Raw genomic sequence first — 19965 nt, 5'->3', positions numbered from 1 at the left:
TTATATGATTTTACAATGTATTTGCTGAATGCACTATCGATGTTCATCCTGTTTGTCCTACTGCATCATATATCATGCTGCACGTGTGTTGATTAATTTGCCATTTCCACACGGGTGGAAAACTGAGGGTGTGCAAATGTGTTGGTAACTGGGAGGCAAAGAGACCTTTGGTCCTTGAGTGCTTGGATTCACTTTGTTTCATCAGCTGTAAAAGGAACATGGCCTTAAGGTCATTAATATACTCAGAGACACTCAGAGGTTTCCTACAAGAGACTGTTAACCGGCTAATGTTTTGTTGCAAAATTGAGATCTGAGACAAGAGCATTTCCTTCCCTGCTGTTCTGCTTCATAACCTCTAGGTGGCGATGTGCTCTAGTAGAACAGTGCAAACACCCAAGTGAATGCAGGTCTTCTCTTTCGCTATCAACCTTAATGCTAACCAGCCCAGAGAACTTCAGCTGTGGTGTGGTATATAAATGAAGCAGCAGCAGCAGCACTCCATTTCCACTGCTCTTAAAAACTTGTTGAAAGTGTTTTAGATACAGAAGCAAAATATCACAATGTCATCTAAAGAATTCAAAAGCACCCATGATTCATGACTGACGGGCACATGCTAAATGCCTCATGGAAAAGCCAGGCGCCTTAGATAACCAGATTTTAAAATGAAGGCGTGCAGGCAGGAGAGCACACGAGGAAGCCGCAGCCAATTGTGGTTTTCAGGAATGTGACCACAAGAGGCGCATGGGCAGCCCACAGGGCCTGAAGCCACTCACCGCCCTACCTGCAGGATGCCGTGGCTGGCAGAAGGAAGAATGCAGTCGCTCAGGTTCGCACACATGGGCAGCTTGTCATACAATAGGTGCAGACTAGAGCAGAAGTGCGACCAAACGCTGGTCGGCAACTACAGAAGACCAGCCAGCTCCGTAATTTTGTGGGGCCACTCTTTGCTGACTCTCTTTATCAGCATTCCGTTCACACAGGGACACGCTTAGCTCCGTCCTCCAACCCTTTGCCGCAGCTCTGCCTCTGGAGGGCGCTGGGGCTTCCACCTAATGGGGACAGGAGAACCCCTTCCAGCCGGAGGGCGGAATCCCATTTCAAGGAAGCTGGGGGCGCGCATTCCACTGAGTGGACAGCAAAAACGGTGGCTCCAAGCAGGCGAAAATACCAGCATGTTTTTGCTTAAAATTCTCAGGCCAGTAACCACGAAACAGGCGCATCCACCTTTCCCAACGGTGGGGAATTGTGCAAAAGTGGAAGGCCACCGACAGCTCTGCTGTGGCGAGAAATAAGGCGACACGAAGGGAAAGGGTCTGCCCATACGGGGCGCCCCAGCGGATCTGTCCGGGACTCCCGGAGGGACACATGCCCCCTCCCAGCCCCCTGGGCCTGGGATTCTGCATGCAGACTTTTGGGGAAGAGGAAAACGAAGTCGCTCCGCTTCCGACTCTCGCGGGAAGCAGCGCCTGCACGGAGCAGGAGGGGCGCAGGGGGATTAAACCGGCCTAAGCACGCCTCCGATGGCTCGCTCGGGCAGGCGCGGGAATCAACGTGGAAGGCGCGGCAGGTGGAGCCGCTAAAATTAGGGCCAGCCTTTGTGAGCCCGGCTGGGGCAGGGCGCGGCCGCCGGCGCGGCCCGGGGGGGGTGTTTGCTGGAGCGCGGGCGCTGATTGGCGTCGCCGCTGCCGCTCGGGGGGCGTCGGCGCGCGGGGGCGGGCGGGGCCTCGCCTCGGCGGGGAGCGTGCGAATGAAATTCAAGCCGCCTTAAGAGCAGCGCGCCATTCATGCGCTGCCCCATTCATTCCCCTCCAGTGCCTGCTCCGCTTTGGGGAGGGAAAGCGCTGCGAACCGCCTGGCCCGAGCAGTGAAAGGGGAAAGTGGTGCGGGGCGAGGGACGAGCAAAACTAACAAGCAGCGCTAGAGCGTCCCGCGGGTGGGAGGAATAAGCCCGGAGATCGGGTGCTCGCAGGGCTTGTTGGGCGCTTCGCTTGAATTTCTTGCCAATGGCCAAAGGAGAAGGAGCAGAAAGCTTGTCAACCGCGGGACTTTTGCAGCAAAGCATCTTAAAACCAGAGGAATTGATTCGTCCCAAGGTAAATTCTTGAACTGTAGGGAGATGGGTGGGAAGGGCAAACTGTTCCCGGGGGATTTAAAGCTGCGTTTCGCATGCCTCAGGGACGCGGAAGAGACTCCCTTCGGGTCCACTGGAGTTTACTTCCGAGGAGGAGCAGGGAGGTCTCCACGGGTTGCAGAGTTGTGGGCGGCGAGGGGGAAATAGATGGAGAGGTTTGGGTCTGCTTTTCGTATTTCAGTAAGCGGGGGCAGATCTGGTATAGAGGAGCTTTTGTTGCGGGGTAAGGTCCCGGGACAAAGAGTTGGAGGTGGGAGTGCCGGTTGCGCTCCTTCCGCGGCCCTCGAATACGGACCGTGGCATGGAAGAGGCGGCAGCGGATTCGAATCCCGTCTCGGCCGGGGCGGGGGAGGAAGCGGGTCCTGTGCGGACCTACAAGGTCTTCCCCCGAAGTGGGAGCGGGCTCGGCTGGATGGACGCCCTTCTGCGGGCCCTGGCGGATCCGAGCCGCTTGGCCAAGGTTAGCCCTCGCTGGGGCGGGCGGTGCGTGCGGGCATGTGTCCTACGTGTCAGCGCTGCGGGAAGGAACGGGGTGGGACGCGGAGTGGGGTGCTCGGGGTGGGCCCCGCTTCAGCTCCCGCACGGCCTCTTGCCTCGGAGTTCTCTGGCTGCCTTTCGGGGCGAGCTCTGGAAGAAAAGGCAAAGGGGAGCCCTCCCCTGTCCCCGTCCCGTGGCCCCCGCGCGTTCAAGTTCATTCATACGAGGCACGTATGCAGCCTCGTACGTGCGTTTCCATAAAAAGGCCGGCACAGCAGGAAAAGTTCTGCAGGCTGCAAACGCCCGGGGGTCTCTCGCTTCGCTCAGAGGTGCGGCGGGGTGGGGGCTTCTCCCCGCCCGACATGAGGGGAACGCGGCATCCCGGGGGGGCTGCAAAGTAGTTTCAGTCCCGCTTGGAGAAGTAGGCGAGGAATGTGAACGTGTTCCTGACGGTGCTAGTGGCGTTGGTCTTTAGGGCAGGACTTGGTGGCGCTTCAAGGACTCGTTCTAAGACTTGGTCCTGAGGTCTGCGAGCGGGCGGGCGGGCGGGGCCGAAAGTGTAACCCCCCCAGGGGAACGGGTGAGAATGCACGAAATCAGGACTGTAAATAATGAGGTGCCCTAAGCGTGCTGTAGGCTGCAAAGTGAGATAGCCGAGGCGGATTTCCACGCTGATAAGCCTTGGCCTGAACAGCTTTGCAGACTTCTGGAGCGGGGCCATCGCCGCTGCGACTGGGGCGGTGGGCGGGTGAGGCTGTAAGGCCCGTGGGTGCATCTGCACATGCATGAGCGGCGGGCGGTGGTGCACGGTAAGGCAGGCCGCATCGTACTTGCAATCCGATCGCTGAACGGCTTCCCACCGACCGGGCAAGCGGTGTGGGATTTCTGCCTTTGCCTGCATTGCCAGCTCCTTGGCCGCAAGCAGCTGCAGTGGGGAATAGTGAGCAGAAGGGGCGAGAGGTGCTGCACGGGGCCTGAAACAAGGGTGGGCAGTGATGCCTCCCCCTCTGCTCAGGAGAAGCTTTTCAGATTCTGTACAGCCCCGCTGAAGAGGTCAAAGCTGTGGTCTCTTTGCAACACAACACAGAAACATAGAAACAGTGAGTCAGAAGGGGTCTCCCTGGTCATCCAGTCTGACCCCGGCTCCAGCCAGCTCCGCTCATGACATGCCCACCATGTGCACGTCCAGCCTGTCCTTGAACACCCGCACCAGTGGCGCCTGAACCATCTCCCATGGAAGCCCATTCCATACGCTTGGGGTCCTAACTATAGAAACAGCAGAATGCTGAATCTGGGAGACCTCTTGCCCCAGGGCTGCCCAGTGGAGCCTCTGCCCAGTGGGTGGGTTGGGGCCTCCTGAAATCAGCTTTTCTCCTTCCTGAACCTCAAAAGGCTGGGGATGGAAGTTGCCAGAGCCCCTCTGCTGAGCTGGATGGGGTGAGAGTAACTTGCTCTTCCATGGGGCGTCATGCCACTGCTGTAGCGGCCTGTGGGCCCTTTTGCACCCCTCCCTTCTAGCATCGCTGGAGGAGCTGCCCCAGTTGTTCTCTCTGTGGGTGGATGCAGCTGTGCTGCTGACTTGGCAGCTGTATGCTCCGGAATTCTTCAGCTGATGCTCCCAACAGCTGGAGCAGTTGCTTGCCTTCCCCCTCACCTTCCAACAGCAGTTGTCTGTTTATCTGTGTTCGTCCTTGACATGCCTCCTCCTCCTCATTACCTGTTGGTCTTTTGTATTGTTCAGGTTTCAGGCCACAGAAATGGTACGCCATTCCTTTCTCCTCCTCGCTTTAGATAGAGCAGGTAGGAGATTTGAGAGCTTGTTCAGCCCAAGACCCCACCTGGAGTGTAGAAAACTGGGACTGTAAGTCTTTTTTCTCAGCAGCCTCTCCCTGATCAATTTTTCTTCTGCCAAAGGAATGGGCTCCTGCACCTTTAATAGTGGTGTAGGTCAGCAGACTGAGCTTGCCCAGAAAGCCACATCTGCTGAAATCCCACTTCCATGCTTCTGTTAAAGGTGCACAAGTGCTGTCCCCTCCTACATCTGGTTAACTTGCTTCTGCTACAGATGTGCTATGTAGCAAATCACAGCCTCTGTGCCTGCTTGCAGTACTGAGAATAATAATAGTGGCCTACTTTTGCAGAGCTGTTGTGAAGACTGCCAAGAGATTGTGTCTTCTCAGGAGCAGGGGCAGGAAGGATGTAGATTGATATCTTCACCAATTACCAGGAGATCTCCAGGGGTTTATGATTCCCAATGTTTTAAATAGAGCAAGCAAATTACAATTTCCGGCATGGTTGGCTAATTGTTTTTCTGTCAGCCTTGGTTTTCCCATTCTGTAAAATAGGAATGTTGGCTTATTGTTTTGCCCAGGTCTCTGCTGACCTGCATTAGAGTGTTGTGTTAAAAGAACTGTGTTACAAATTCCTGTTCTCTGGAATTAGTATAGATGTCTGCATAGAGGCACACATTGTCCTAAAGAGGATTTGTAGATTTATGTATCTGTTAGTGCATGAGTCATGGTGCACATTTTTGTCAATCTTGGCCATTAAACTACCATTTCAAGTTTGGTTCTGCCTGGCAGGACCTTGGCATTCAATTAAGAAAACCAACCTAGATCCTACAAGTCTGGAGTCTTGGGTTTTAAAGTTTTAATTTGAACCAGGCTGCTTCAAAGAGAGGTTTGTGATATTTAATTTTTGAAGAGCATTTTTAAAATCGGTGTTTTCTCAGCAGACGATCTCCTGCACAGCTGCGGGGGTGAAGGGTGTATCAGGAGTACTTGCAGACTTCTTCCGTCATGAGTTGGGTTCCAAACTGGGTTTTAAACTGGATGGAGTGGCATTTGAGGCCAGCCTGTCCTGCATCTTTGTCAGGATGCACTACTGAGTTAAGAGTGAATAATTTCTTTGCCACACACAACAAAAAGTGTTCTGGTTTGGATTATTTAGAATATTTAAATGAAGGCTTCTCAGGATGCAATTCAAGACCACTGGGTTACCTAGCTGTAATCCCTCAAGTATAACTGTGTCGTCCACTCACTCCGTGACCTGCCCTGCAATGGGACTGCCTCTTGTCCCTCTGCAGAAGCCACCATTTTGGGTTTGCCTTTTCACACCCAGCAGATGCCTTGTATATTTGAATCTGATGCTTGTTCTAGCCTTTTCTCCTTCTGGCTTTCCTTCACTCTGTCCCAAGTAGAGATGAAAGAACAAATAGATTGGCATCGTTCCAGCTGGTCAGCAGGAAGATTGGGTCTTAATTAGTTTTACTCTCTTCTGGCAGTGAAAGGTTGCTACAGGACACACCCTCATTCTGGGCAAGTATCCGTTGTCTCTCAGTGAGAGTGTTCATTGACCATTTGTAGTGGTATGTACCAGACCATCTTATTTGTGTCTTGAGAACCTTATATGCAGGTCAAGAAGCAACAGTGAGAACTGGACACGGAACCACTGATTGGTTCAAAATTGAGAAAGGAGTTCGGCAAGGCTGTATACTGTCGCCCTGCCTATTTAACTTATATGCAGAGCACATCATGAGAAAGGTGGGGCTAGATGCATCACCAGTTGGAATTAAGATTGCTGGGAGAAATATCAAGAACCTCAGATATGCAGATGATACCACTCTAATGGCAGAAAGTGAAGAGGAAATAAAGAGCCTCTTGATGCGGGTGAAGGAGGAGAGCGCAAAAGCTGGCTTGAAACTCAACATTAAGAAAACAAAGATCATGGCATCCGGTCCTCTCACTTCCTGGCAAATAGATGGGGAAGAAATGGAGGTAGGGACAGATTTTATTTTCCTGGGCTCCAAGATCACTGCAGATGGGGACTGCAGCCAACAAATTAAAAGACGCTTGCTCCTGGGGAGGAAAGCTATGGCAAATCTTGAGAGCATACTAAAAAGCAGAGACATCACCCTGCCAACAAAAGTGCGTATAGTCAAGGCTATGGTTTTCCCAGTTGCAATGTATGGCTGTGAAAGCTGAACTGTAAGGAAGGCTGAGCGCCAAAGGATTGAGGCCTTTGAATTGTGGTGCTGGAGGAGACTCCTGCGAGTCCCTTGGACCGCAAGGCAATCAAACCGGTCAGTCCTAGAGGAGATCAACCCTGATTGCTCTTTAGAAGGCCAGATACTGAAGATGAAACTCAAATACTTTGGCCACCTAATGAGAAGGAAGGACTCCCCGGAGAAGAGCCTAATGCTAGAAACAATAGATGGCAAAAGAAGAAGGGGACGGCAGAGGATGAGGTGGCTGGATGGAGTCACTGGGGCAGTTGGCGTGAGCTTGAGTGGACTCCGCGGCTGGTGGAGGACAGGAAGGCCTGGAGGAAGGTTGTCCATGGGGTCGTGATGGGTCAGACACGACTTCGCAACTAAACAACAACAACAGTGGTGTGTTTGCAAACACTAAGCCAAGCAAACCTTCCCTAGTAAGAAACTGGAGTGACCTTGTATTATACTCAAACTTGCATTGGGCGAAGATACACAGGTGTGGCTGGAGCTCCTTGAAGGTCATCCAAGGCTGGAAGGGGTTCCGAATGAAAATGGGAGTTGCCAGATAGCTGTCTGCCATGCTAGGCCTGGTGAGGATAAAGAAGCCCACAGATGCTTTGCAATCTTTCATGAGCAAAGCTGTTTTGGTTAGGCAAAGGCTTTTGAATTGGACCCAACATTTCGTGCCACAGTTGCTCAGAATAAGTTAGGTGTGCTTGGGAAACTCCTTGCCAAAGGCTGCTCCCTTGCTTGTGTCTGGGTGGCTGCGTATGAATTGCCAAAAAAGAGGACAAGAGGGGCATCTATTTCGCCTCGCTGATTTCATATCTACAGACGTCGATTTCAAAATGGCATTTTATACAGGAACACCCTCCGTGTCACCACTGTGGGTTTGTTCATGTGTGGTCCTTCTGTCTGCTGGCCGGTTGCACTGTGGCACCGAGATGAGGCCAAGGGGAGGGGGCATAGTCAACTGGGCAACGGAGCAGAGCTGGATTTAGCCTCTGGGCCTGCAATCCCCACACCTTTCTTAGATGCGTGTTTCCTCTTGTTGGTTAAAAAAATGTGATTCTTAATAGTACCATATTATTTGTGAAAAATTCCCCCCTCCACACACATACAGATCATTAGAAATGATGTGGCTTGTTTTTCTGCTGGAGGATGGGATGAGGATGATTCCCCCCGTTAATTACATTGATAGCCCACCTTTTTTCCTTTCAAGGAACTCAAGTCGACTTGCATAATTCTGGTTGGGCTGAGAGTCTGTGACTGGCCCAAAGTCACCGCCTGAGCTTTGTAGCCGAGTGGGGATTAGAACCCAGATCTCCCGAGTCCCAGACGCGCACTCTTAACCACTGCGCCACACTGAGTTGTAGAAGCAAAGTTTTATTAGCCTTCTGTATGGACTTGTGGTCAATTGCTTGGTATCCATGGTGACTGATGGGTCTGCCTTCTCTCCCTAATTTTCCAGAAAGAAAGCAAAAAAAAGCTGTCAGTATGCAGCAAAGTGTGTTACGCCATCGGAGGAGCACCGTACCAGATCACCGGCTGTGCCTTGGGTTTCTTCCTGCAGATCTACTTGTTGGATGTGGCACAGGTAGGCCCAACCAGTTCATGTACCTGTACTGAGGGGAAGCAACTGGTAGCAGTGTGTTGGTTCATGACATATGCCTGAGCTCACCTGGGGCAAGCCTGCAGTTGTGTGCTCTTTGCATCTAGCGCTGTTGCTCTCAAACTTCCTGGACTTGGGCCTGGTTCTCTCCAAGAGCCAAGACTGACTGCACTGCTGTAAAAATAGCTGCATATAAAACCAGCCAGCAGATTCTCTAGCATGTGGAAGGGAAGGTTTGCTGTGCTGCAGGGATTCGGGGGGGCACGGAAGAGCGTTTCCTTTTGAGGCATGGCCCCGCAGAGACGTGGGTTTGCCTCTTTCTGTCGCTGTTTGTGACAGCTGGTCTTTCCTCTAGTTCTCATGCTGCCCGACTTGCCTGGCTCCCTTTCTGCTGGCAGCTTGCTGTAGTATTTGTCAGGAGTGTGGTTTGGGGCACTGGAAGAGATGCCCTGATCCAGTGCCTGGGCCAGTCAGACCCCAATCTAGCTCTTCAGGAAGAAACAGAGGCAAGAAAAGCTTTGCTCAGAAGTTCCTGCAAGCTCCTATAACTAGCAAAAGGGCTAGTGTAGCGGGAGGAGCAGGTGTCAGAGCTGTTGCAGCCTAGGAGCAAGCAACATTTGCTTGTATGCTTCCCAAGAGACAAAATTTTCTCTCTGTAGCTTAAGACTACCTTTTAGAATGGGGGAAACCACAAAAATGTTGGGAATTCACCAAAAAATCAGGGTAGAGCGGGGAGAGGGTCATGCCAAGAAGGCAGGACTGGATTGGCCGTCAAGGGGCAGCTGGACAGCTGCCTGAGGGGGATGCTTTAACTTGCGGTCCTGCAGTGAGTAGAGGGTTGGACTCGATGACCTTCTCGGCCCCTTCTGGGTCTAAGTCTAGGAGCAGTTCCAACACCCTTGCCCAGCCGGTTTGGCAGCTGCCATGACAAATAATTTCTGGTAGGATTGGTATTCCTTTGGTTCTGCAGGATCCCTTCTTTGCCACCCGCCTGGATTTTGCACTGCCACCCCAACCCCAGTTATCCTGCCGACTGGAGGCAAGGACTGTGCCCCCCCTCCTCTGGACAAAATTCAGACTTGGATTCAGCCTTTGTCCTCCTGCTCTCAGGGTTGCAAATGACTGCGTTCATTTCTGTGCCCATGGGATGAAGCTACTCTACATAAAAGTGTGCACATTTCTGGTGCATGCCATGTCTCTGGCTGAGAAAATGCTGTTCTGTTGCAGTGGCACTTCATGTTCCGTGGCTTGTGTGGCACTTCCCCTGGTGCACTTTATCCCTGCTGTCAGCCCATGGAGGCCGCATAGCCTCTTGGGACAGGCCTGTACCACGTGCCACTGGGGTTGCCAAATACAGATCACCAGCCTGGACAGTGGCCCGCAGAGGCCTTGATAAACCTCCTGGCTTTCGTTGCTTGCCCGAGAAAAGCGGAAAACAAAATGCCACCATATATAAGCAGGTCACATCGCACACGTGGAAGCCTGCACGGGTTCCTGCCCCCCAAGTCTGCAGAACATGTGGTAGGGCACGGGCTGTGCCGCCTAGTGGACAAGTTCAGATGGAGAGCCCCACAGGCACTAAATGCAGGGGGGGGTATTGTTTTTAAGAAACAGGAATACATAATCAGTGCACTTCATCATGGGATTCTGCACCTTCAGTCTTACCTTTTTTCCTTCCTGCAGCTGGACCCTTTCTCTGCATCCATCATCCTTTTTGTGGGCCGGGCATGGGATGCTGTTACTGACCCGCTAGTGGGCTTCTTCCTCAGTAAGACATCATGGAGTCGCATGGGACGCCTGATGCCCTGGTAAGCGAGCCACGTCAGCATGCGGCAGGGAGGGGGAGGGCTGGCTGAACGGGGTCCTTTCTCCCATGCCGAAGAAAGCAAAGGGGCTGCACATGGGGACGTTGTTACGGTGGAGTCGAATCCTGCTGCCTGCCTCGCGTGGCCTGGCTGTCTCCGTAGATGTGGCGCGCTGCTTCTCGGTGTATCGGGGCCGCAGACGGTTGGGAATGGCCTTTCGTGAGCATGCAGTGAAGTGCATCTCACCCGGGCGGGCTGCAGAGGGAGGCCATGCTTTGCTTAGCGAGCCTGAGTACCTGGCTTGTCCTTCCCTGCTGGAAGCGGCAGAACGCCTACAGAGGTTATCCTGGGAATGTCCACCTGCACCGGCAGAATGCTGGAATGTGGGAGATCTGCAAAACAGGAGTGGGGAGGATAGGAACTGCGCTTGTGTGTGTGTGTCTCTTACTTATCTTCTCTCTGATGACTGAATCAAGTGGAGAGTGTCTTTGTTGATAACCAAAAATGGAGGAATAATCAATCCTGTGGCCCCTGAACATTGTTTGGAAAGCCACGGGATAGTTTGGATTCCTAGCCTGGAGGCAGCACTTTGGATTGGGAGCTGGTGCTCCACTCGCACCTCTCACAGCTAGTCCAAGAAAAGGTTGCTCTGTGAGGCTGGGGAAGCGACCTTGGAAAGGGGTGAAGAGGGGAGGCTGGAATGGCCAGGATACATCTTATCCTAAAGCCATTGCAGCCTCCTTCCCTGAAATATCATTGCTAGAGGGCCAAACCAGCTGCCTAGCAAAAATGCAGCACAGGCGGGCAAGGATTACATCTTCCTGGTGTGCATGGCATGCCCACAGGCCCCCAGGTTCAGGGACTTACAGGCATCCCAACGGGAGTGCACCCCAAATTGGCACTGAGCTGCAGTGCAGTCTTTGTTTACAAATGGCAGTAACCCTGATGGAGGCAGGCAAGTGACCCCGAACCGCTTGTGTTTGTGTGCGATTGAAGTCCAGGTGATAACCTGCCGATATAAATAGCAGCATCTGTGCTTGAACTCTGCTGTCCTCTTCCCCTAGCATCAGCCCTGGTGCTTGGAGGCTGTGGCAAGATACAGCATAAGCTCCAGTGTGTGGGTAGCGTTTGCTGCAGTGTCTTAGAATAGGGACTGGGCAGAGAGGACGTGCTTGCAGAGTTGAGCTTCTGGCACGAGGCTTGGTTATGCCCTCTACCCCTTCCTGGAAAGAGAAGATTTGTTGTGTGTTTGCTTCTTGTGGCCTCCAAAGAGTCCCTCTTTTTGCCCTGCTGGGCTTCCAGGATTAGATGAGAAGACTGGGCAGGTTTCTGCTTAGCTAGCATCAAATGGTGCCCTCTGGGAGGCTGCGTAGAAGCAGGCAAACCATATTGGCATCGAGAATGGGCAAGGGAGACCTGTGACAAAGAGCAGCAGCCTGTGGTGCTTCCGGGTGGGATGCCAGCAACCCTGCACCCTTCCATGGGAGAATCCAGGTTCATTCTCTCTCCAAAGGGCCTGCTAGTATTCCGTGGCTACAGTTGGGCAGGCTTGTATACATTTTTGAGTGGGAGGGGGTGTTGTTCCCCATTGGGGGTTTTCTTCCGCACCCTTAAGGGTCCCCCAAACTTGCTGTGTCTCCCCTTTGTGTGTGGGAAATGCTGTTTTGGAGACCACCTTGCCTCTGGACTCACCTAAGAGTTCGCTCAGTGACGGTAATGGTTAATTATTATTATTATTATTATTATTATTATTATTATTATTATTATTATTATAACATTTCTATGCCGCCCCTTGCCGAAACCTCGGGGCGGCTTACAACATGATAAAATACATTGAAATACAATAGTACATAATAAATTACCATTAAATATAAAAATACAAAAAATACATTGATTTACCAATATAAAATTAAAATTATCAGTATAAAATAAAAATATAGGAGGAGAAAGAGAAGGAAGAAGAAGTTGCCCTGGCCAGATCATATGTTTTAACAATTGAAATGATGTTTAAATAAAAAGGTCTTTACCTGGCGCCGAAAAACCAGTAACGACGGTGCCAGGCGGACCTCTTTGGGGAGTGAATTCCATAGGTTGGGCGCCACCGCAGAGAAAGCCCTCCTCCGGGTGCTTACTCTCCTAATTTCTTTCATGGAGGGTTCCCGGAGAAGGGACTCTCCTGCAGATCTCAAAGGGCGGTCGGGCATATACGGACGTAAGCGCTCGTTCAGGTAGCCAGGACCCAAGCCGTTTAGGGCTTTATACACCCTTTTCTCCTGCAAGCAGCAGCTGTGGCTGCTTCTCCTTTTTCTCCTCATGATTATTATTAGATTTAATTTCTGTTCCACCATTTTTCTCCTTGCGAGGAGCCCTGTGTGGTTTATTCCTCACACCATTGTTTCCTCAAAGAACCCTGTGAGGTACGCTCGGCTCGGAGTCCATGACTGGCCCGAAGCCGCTCATTGAGCTTCAAAGCTGGGTGAGGACTAGAAGCCAGATCTCCTCCAGTGCTCTGTCCACTTCTCCACATGCTCACAGGCAAATCCTGCCCAGACTAGGCTGCCCGACCTCAGAGGCAGAATGGCAAGACCCTGCTCTTGAGGCTGGAGGGCCCCTGGACACAGCGCTGCGCACAGGAGAAGCGATGCTGCGTACGGGCTGTGGCCATGTTCTCGTTTTCCTGGGGAAAGCCCCTGTGTGCTCCTCTAGGAGAAGTGGCCCCCTGTGGCCAGTGCCACACAGACGCATGAGGTGGGGACAGGCCATGTGAGCCATCCCTGAGGAGCTAGAAGGGACAGGGTGCCTCCTGGGGATGGGGAGTCGGAAGGTGGCCGAGGGACCTGTGGGACCCCCGTTGGTGTAGCGGGACGGTTAGCAGGGGCGAGCATCATGGGCCTTTTTGGCATATCAAGAGGAGCTCACGGACACTCAACCAGCGGCCAGAGGGAGTGGACAGCCCGTACCCAAAATGCTTCCATGCCAGGCATGGCCAGTCACAAACCAGTCATGTCCAGAAGGCAACACGAGAAATTGCCGGAGAACATTCTGAGAGGCAGAAGCGCGGTCTGAGCACCAGAACAGAAAGTCGCACTTTTGAACGCCAAGTCAAGGCGGCGCTTTGCGGCAACGCAGCCGCTCCATTTTTCAAAAGCATGTGATTAAAAGAAACCCTTAAGAAATAAAATAAAAATCTGGGCACAGGTGCCAGGAAAGGAGGCCTGACACACTTGGAGACCCTGGCTTTAAGACTGTGGGCCGAGCATGGGTTCAAATCCCCATTCAGTCGGGAAGCTCCCAAGGTGATCTTGTGCCAGTGGCTCTCTCAGGCTAACCTACATCACAGGGTTGTTGTGAGGACAGCATGGAGTTCTGGGAAACCACATCTGATGCTTTGCATTCCTTGGAGGAAAGGCATGATATAAGTGAACGGCCACTGCGGATTTCTTCACACCACACTGTTTTTTATTTATGTAGAGTCGTCTTAGGTGGTTCTGCTTGATTCTGCAAAAGTCCAGAACCACCCGTGTGAAAACTCTGCTGGGTGCCGCTGCTGCATGGAGGCATTCCCCGCATGAGTGTCCGAGAGAACCCCACAGATTTCCACGTGTAAGACCAAGGAGCTCTGGCTCTCTAAATTTACCTTGCAGGTTTAAATGATTAAACAATTATTCTACTTGTAATCCCTGTTTAATTCCCCAACCTTCCTGTTCTTCCAGCATGTTGTCTTGGCCATTTTAGACCCTTTGTAAAGGTGCCTCCCACATTGAAAATAGGATTTGCTTTAACAATTTCAGTTACCATTCATAATAGACATCATGACCAAAAGGAAAGCCCCAGCTGCAAAACTCAAATGAGAAAAGGAAATAATACGAGCACGACCACAGGGTTTGACCGGTGCACGCCTGCTTTCCGGGGGATCAGTATGGATGCTCATGCAAGCACACCCTCAGTCCAGTGGGGAACAGAGGTACCGAGTACTGCTGTGCTGGTTGGTGTCTGGGTTGTGATGGCTGGGTCCAAGCTTTTGGGTTGTCCTCCATATTTGTAAGATCTAGAAACTTGAAAAACACCCCCCCCCCCGCAAGCAGTTGAATTCTAGGTAGCAGGTTTGCTGTGAATCAGTGCAGTGGTGCCCATCCATGGTCCGCGCCCGGCCACCTGTACAGCCATCGGATTTGTTGAGTGTGGGGAACCGGCTGGCTTTTCAGCAATGACTAGCGAGGAGTCATCCAGGCAGGCCGAATGACGCGTTGCGTTGCTCAGTCAACTCTTCATAAAACAGGTGCGGTGATGCCGCGCCCCGCTGTCTGTCATGCACACAGGAAAAGGTTGTGTCGGTTGTGGAGTCTGGCCTGTGTTAAGGATGTGCAGAAAAAGTGATTACGTCACCCAGCTTTACTCACAAATGATCTTTGGGAAATCCTTTGCAAGTCGCTTATCTAGTTCTTCTTGCAGACAGGGCTCTGAGCCTGGGTCAAGGTGGAATTGGACTTCACCTTACAAGAACTCTCCTGGCAGTGTATTGCAGCTTTTCAGGCAGGGTGAGGACAAAGTTCAGAGCTTGTGTATATCTATTTTTTTGAAAGCTATTTGATCAAGGCATGTTTGCTTTGAATGCGGTTTTCCCAGACCCAGCATGAGTAGTTCCAAACTGCTGCTTTAATCGCTTCCCAAAGGCACCCCTCCTCTCTTTGTAACTGGCAGCTTTGATATCTTGGGTGGCCCATTCCAAAGTTGTGTCTGGATATATTGGAGGCCAGGAATGGCAATCTTCTTGGAGTTTGGTGATTCCTGATGCAAGGAGTGCGTATAAGTTTGTGTCCAGATCGTTCTGAGTAAGCATTTCTCCCCCTAGAACTGCCCTTCTCATGCATCGCTCTGGAGTATACCTGTCATGCAAAGCTTCGTGGGACTGGACAAGTCCCGCTGTGTTACCTGGCGCTCACTCCCAGGAAGACATAGAGGCTTGCAACTTTATTTGTAATACTGCCCGTGACGTCTATAACTCTATCTTGGCTTTCCTATTCTGTCAGTGCTCAAACACGTTCTGCGGGTACAAATGCTAGCAGATGAACTTGCCCTGAAAGATGCCAGGCCTGCTGCTATTCCCCTTCCCTCTCCAATGTGGGGGTCACAAAGGATGTGTAGGGTTGGCGGCTTCCTCAGTTTATCCGCCCTCCTTGGCTTGATAAGGAAGACCAAGAAACCCGGCCAGCGTTCTGCACAGGGACTGGGTGTGCCTTTGCAACGTGCTTGGGAACTTTCACCAATGGGACCCCTCTCCACAGACCAACTCATGCCGAAAGCATTTCTTGGAAGAGTCCTTTTATGAAATTGCCAGAGGGGAAACTTGTTAGCTTACTGCAAAGAAGTAAAAAGGTGCCTCGTGACACTTTAAAGTAGAACAAGCTTATTTTACAGCCAACAAAAGTTTATGCCAGAAGAAATGTGTTCATCTTTAAGGTGCCACAAAGAACCCTTTATTATTTTTAATTAACATGCTCTTACTACGCAGAGGTTAACCCTCTGACACAGAAGCGAGGCTGGCTTTCCCAAAAGTACTTTTGCAATTTTGAATTGCAGTCATAGGCGGGGGGCGGGGGGTGGAGGTTGAGCTTGGGTTTTTCCCATAGTAGTTTCAGTCTAATTTGAAGCAAGGCTGTCCACACACTTCCTTCCCTTATTGCAAGGAACAAAACATGCGGAAGAAGGCCATGCTGTCCACGCAGAAGAAACAGTTAAAGCCAGCGGAGCTGCGTGGCTGGGAACTGGGGGGGCTGGGGGGGTGGAGACATGTGGGGAAGAGGCTGCCAGCGGAACACACCATCCGGGCGCAGCCAATGGCGAGCCGGGGTGTGCCCGCCATCTGGCCTGTTCCATATATCTCAGCCGATCGCCACGCCTTGGGTCGGAGGTTACTAGAAGTCAAACTGCTGAAGGACTCGGGCCGGCGCTTCTTGGCTGGGCGGAGCGCAGAGGACGGGAAAGGAGCGAGCTGGTTCTCCATTCAGCAATTGCCATCCATGCTAAAATTGAAAAAAAGGGGGTGTCTCGCTGGGATTGCCAAAATGTCATTCTTGCCCCCCTGCACAGAATGAGGTTTCCCCCACTGTGGTGACGTCACTATGTAGTTTGTGGAAGTAAAAGTGTGGGTGGGGACAAAGAGGGGAAAGGGCACTTTTGAAAACTCGGAGTGTCCAGAAACGGAGCGCACCGGAAGCAGCAGTGAGCGCTCAAGCCGCAGGCCGAAAGAGCAGCTGGGGCAGCCAGTTTCCTCGGCTTCCGAGACACGTCATCTTTGCTTTCCACGTCATGGGCGATGACTAACTGAGCAAAAATGCCCATGTGTCTCATTGAAATATTTTCCTTGTCCTGCCTACCTGCCTTTCCTTCTGTGTACAGGATGCGGAAGAAGTTTCTCTCCCCCCTACGCCCCTGGACAAATGTGCTCTCAGCCACATGGGCAGCAGTCCAGAAGAAGAAATGGGCAGTGTACTTTCTGCCCTGCCAGAAACCTTCTAGAGACCTCTGCAAGAGCTCTTCCCATGACCCTCCCACTCTAGTTTGAGAGACTGCTGCCGGCTTACTGGGCAGGCACACCCATCTCGCACTGCATCGAATAAGTTGGCAGCACGGTCCCTGCGCCAGAGCACTTGGAGTCTCCGAGGCAAAAGAACTGTGCTTTTGCACTGGGTCAATCAACGCAGGAGCTGGTGGTGAATCCTCCAGGCATAAGGCAAGGTTTAGTTACTGATGATAGCCATAGCCCACCCTTTTCCTACAAGGAGCCCAAGGTGGCCCACTTAAAGCTGCTTTGCATATTACGATCACAACACCCCTGTGAGGTAGGAGAAGCTGAGAGCCTGGCTGGCCCAAAGTCACTCAGTGCACAGGAGGGCTGAGTGGGGACTGGAATCTGGATCTCGAGACCCCACCCCAGTGGTCCAGTGGCCGTGGCGCACTGGCTGATGGGCAGGCAGGTCATCCCATGCAGACTCCCAGGAAGTGGTGCCCGAGAAGGTCTTCAGTGCAAACCTGGCAGAGGGAAATGAGAGCTGTGGAAGGGCATGGTTGAATTTAACTCGGATGACCATCAGGTATACTACTGTGGGGAAGAATCCCTCAGAAGAAATGGAGCAGCCATTACAAACAGCTGAGGAAAGAAGGGAAGCGAAAGGCAAGGGAGAAAAAGAAAGATACACCCAATTGAATGCAGAATTCCAGAGAATAGCTAGAAGAGATAAGAATGCCTTCTTAAATGAACAGTGCAAAGAAATAGAAGAAAACAATAGAATAGGGAGGACCAGAGAGCTCTTCAAGAAAATAGGAGATATGAAGGGAACGTTTCGTGCAAAGATGAGCATAATAAAGGACCAAAATGGCAGGGACTTAACAGAGGAAGAAGAGGTTAAGAAGAGGTGGCAAGATTACACAGAAGAACTATACAAGGAAGAGCTTAACATCCCTGATAACCATGATGGGGTGGTCACTGACCTCGAGCCAGACATCCTGGAATGTGAAGTCAAATGGGTCTTAGGAAGTCTGAGCAACAACAAAGCTAGTGGAGGAGACAGTATTCCATTTGAGCTATTCAAAATCCTAAAAGACGATGCAGTAAAAGTGCTACACTCAATATGCCAGCAAATTTGGAAAATTCAACAGTGGCCACTGGATTGGAAAAGGTCAGTTTACATTCCAATTCCAAAGGACAATGCCAAAGAATGTTCAAACTACCGCACCATTGCACTCATTTGACATGCTAGCAAAGTGATGCTCAAAATCCTACAAGCTAGGCTCCAGCGGTATGTGGACTGAGAAATACCAGAAGTACAGGCATGATTTCGAAGAGGGAGAGGAACTAGAGATCAAATTGCCAACATACCCTGGATCATGGAGAAAGCTAGGGAGTTCCTGAAAAACATCTACTTGTGCTTCATTGACTACACTAAAGCCTTTGATTGTGTGGATCACAACAAATTGTGGCAAGTTCCTAAAGAGATGGGAGTACCAGATCATCTTATTTGTCTCTTGAGAAGCAACAAGAAGCAATAGTGAGAACTGGACATGGAACTACTGATTGGTTCAAAATTGGGAAAGGCTGTATACTGTCACCCTTCCTATTTAACTTATATGCAGAGCACATCATGAGAAAGGCGGGGCTAGATGAATCACCAATTGGAATTAAGATTGCTGGGAGAAATATCAAGAACCTCAGATATGCAGATGATACCACTCTACTGGGAGAAAGTATAGAGGAACTAAAGAGCCTCTTGATGCAGGTGAAGGAGAGCGTAAAAGTTGGCTTGAAACTCAACATTAAGATCATGGCATCCGGTCCTCTCACTTCCTGGCAAATAGATGGGGAAGAAATGGAGGTAGTGCGAGATTTTATTTTCCTGGGCTCCAAGATCACTGCAGACGGGGACTGCAGCCAAGAAATTAAAAGACATTTGCTCCTTGGGAGGAAAGCTATGGCAAATCTAGACAGCAAAGTAAAAAGCAGAGACATCACCCTGCCAACAAATTGCATATAGTCAAGGCTCTGGTTTTCCCAGTTGTAATGTATGGCTTTGAAAACTGGACCATAAGAAAGGCTGAGCACCGAAGAATTGAGGCCTTTGAATTGTGGTGCTGGAGGAGACTCCTGCGAGTCCCTTGGACTGCAAGGGGATCAAACCGCTCAGTCCTAGAGGAGATCAACCCTGACTGCTCTTTAGAAGGCCAGATGATGAAGATGAAACTCAAATACTTTGGCCACCTAATGAGAAGGAAGGACTCACTGGGGAAAAGCCTAATGCTGGGAACGATTGACGGCAAAAGATGAAGGGGACGGGGCAGAGGATGAGGTGGCTGGATGGGGTCACTGGGGCAGTGGGTGTGAGCTTATGTGGGCGCCAGGGATGGTGGAGGACAGGAAGGCCTGGAGGGATGTTGTCCATGGGGTAGCGATGGGTCAGGCATGACTTTGCGACTAACATTCATACATGGTTATGTGCTTTTGCGTAGATCCTTCTCTTTTTGATGAGGCTGTGCAGGAGATCTTCCCTATGGATTGTGCTTCTAGGCTGAATTGTCATCTTTCTCTTTTTGGAACCTTTTCAGAGCCCAAACTCCAAGTTTAGTTTTCAGTATGCTTTGTTCCTGGATGCCTCTGTTAATTAGCTTGGTGATCAAAGGAGAGAAGGAAGCAGATCATTTTTCTGAACTGAACATTAACCCTTTGCACGTTGGCCAAGCCACCAGCCTGTGCCTGGTACTGGTGGCGCTGCAACTTGATCTCTCCCTCTATTCTCTATGCTGATTAGCTTGGAAGAGATAAGACTATCTTTTCTTAATAATGCTTAAAGCATAAGGGAAACCTCACCAGGCTTCTTCTGTGGAAGGCTTAAGTGTTTACCTCTCTCCTAGCAACTGAGTGGCTATTCTTTTTCTTTCCCTCTCTCTCTCCTTCCTGTGCCCCAGGTTCTGTATCTTCTTCTGTGCCACTGAAAATTATGCACAGTAGGGAGAAAGTGGAGGGGGAGAAATCTTTCTCCCTCTCCCATAATAGTAGGACCCAACAGGGCCATCCTATGAAGATGATTGGTGGGGGATTCAGGACAGATAAAAGGGAGGCCACCTTCACACAACACATAATAATATAACTCTGCAATTCATGGCCACTGTGGAAGGGGCAGTGGCCACCAGTTCAGATGGCTTTGAAAAGGAGTTGGACATGGAGGAGAGGGCGATCCATGGCTACTAGTCATATGGGCTATCAGCCACCTCCTCCATCAGAAGCAGTACACACACACACTCGAGTTACATGGTGGGGCAGACTCTCTGAGCCCAAGGGGGAAGCCCTGCGCCAGCTTCAGGGGCACAGGGGAAGGGCTGTAAGGTCGCACATGAACAACCTTTAGCCCCGGAGCCATTGCAGGAGCTGAAAAGAGGCCCTGTGAACTCTTCTGCT

At 51.2% G+C, this 19965-nt stretch overlaps 1 protein-coding gene across 1 annotated transcript in view; it reads left to right on the top strand.

The window, feature by feature from the left end:
* The first annotated feature begins 1820 nt into the window (after window positions 1-1820).
* The window catches only part of MFSD2A (major facilitator superfamily domain containing 2A), a 32092-nt gene continuing 13947 nt past the window's right edge, over window positions 1821-19965 (top strand). The window contains exons 1-3 of the mRNA XM_044424968.1: window positions 1821-2093; window positions 8071-8196; window positions 9895-10019. Of these exons, the coding sequence (XP_044280903.1) occupies window positions 2004-2093; window positions 8071-8196; window positions 9895-10019 (341 nt within the window). The 5' untranslated portion in view covers window positions 1821-2003. The remainder of the gene's footprint in view (window positions 2094-8070; window positions 8197-9894; window positions 10020-19965) is intronic.

This window comes from Varanus komodoensis, unplaced genomic scaffold, assembly GCF_004798865.1.
Source record: "Varanus komodoensis strain SLA01 unplaced genomic scaffold, ASM479886v1 scaffold15, whole genome shotgun sequence".
NCBI classification, from domain to species: Eukaryota; Metazoa; Chordata; class Lepidosauria; order Squamata; family Varanidae; genus Varanus; species Varanus komodoensis.
The sequence above is the reverse complement of the archived record's forward strand: the minus strand, read 5'-3'. Positions and strand labels throughout refer to the sequence as shown.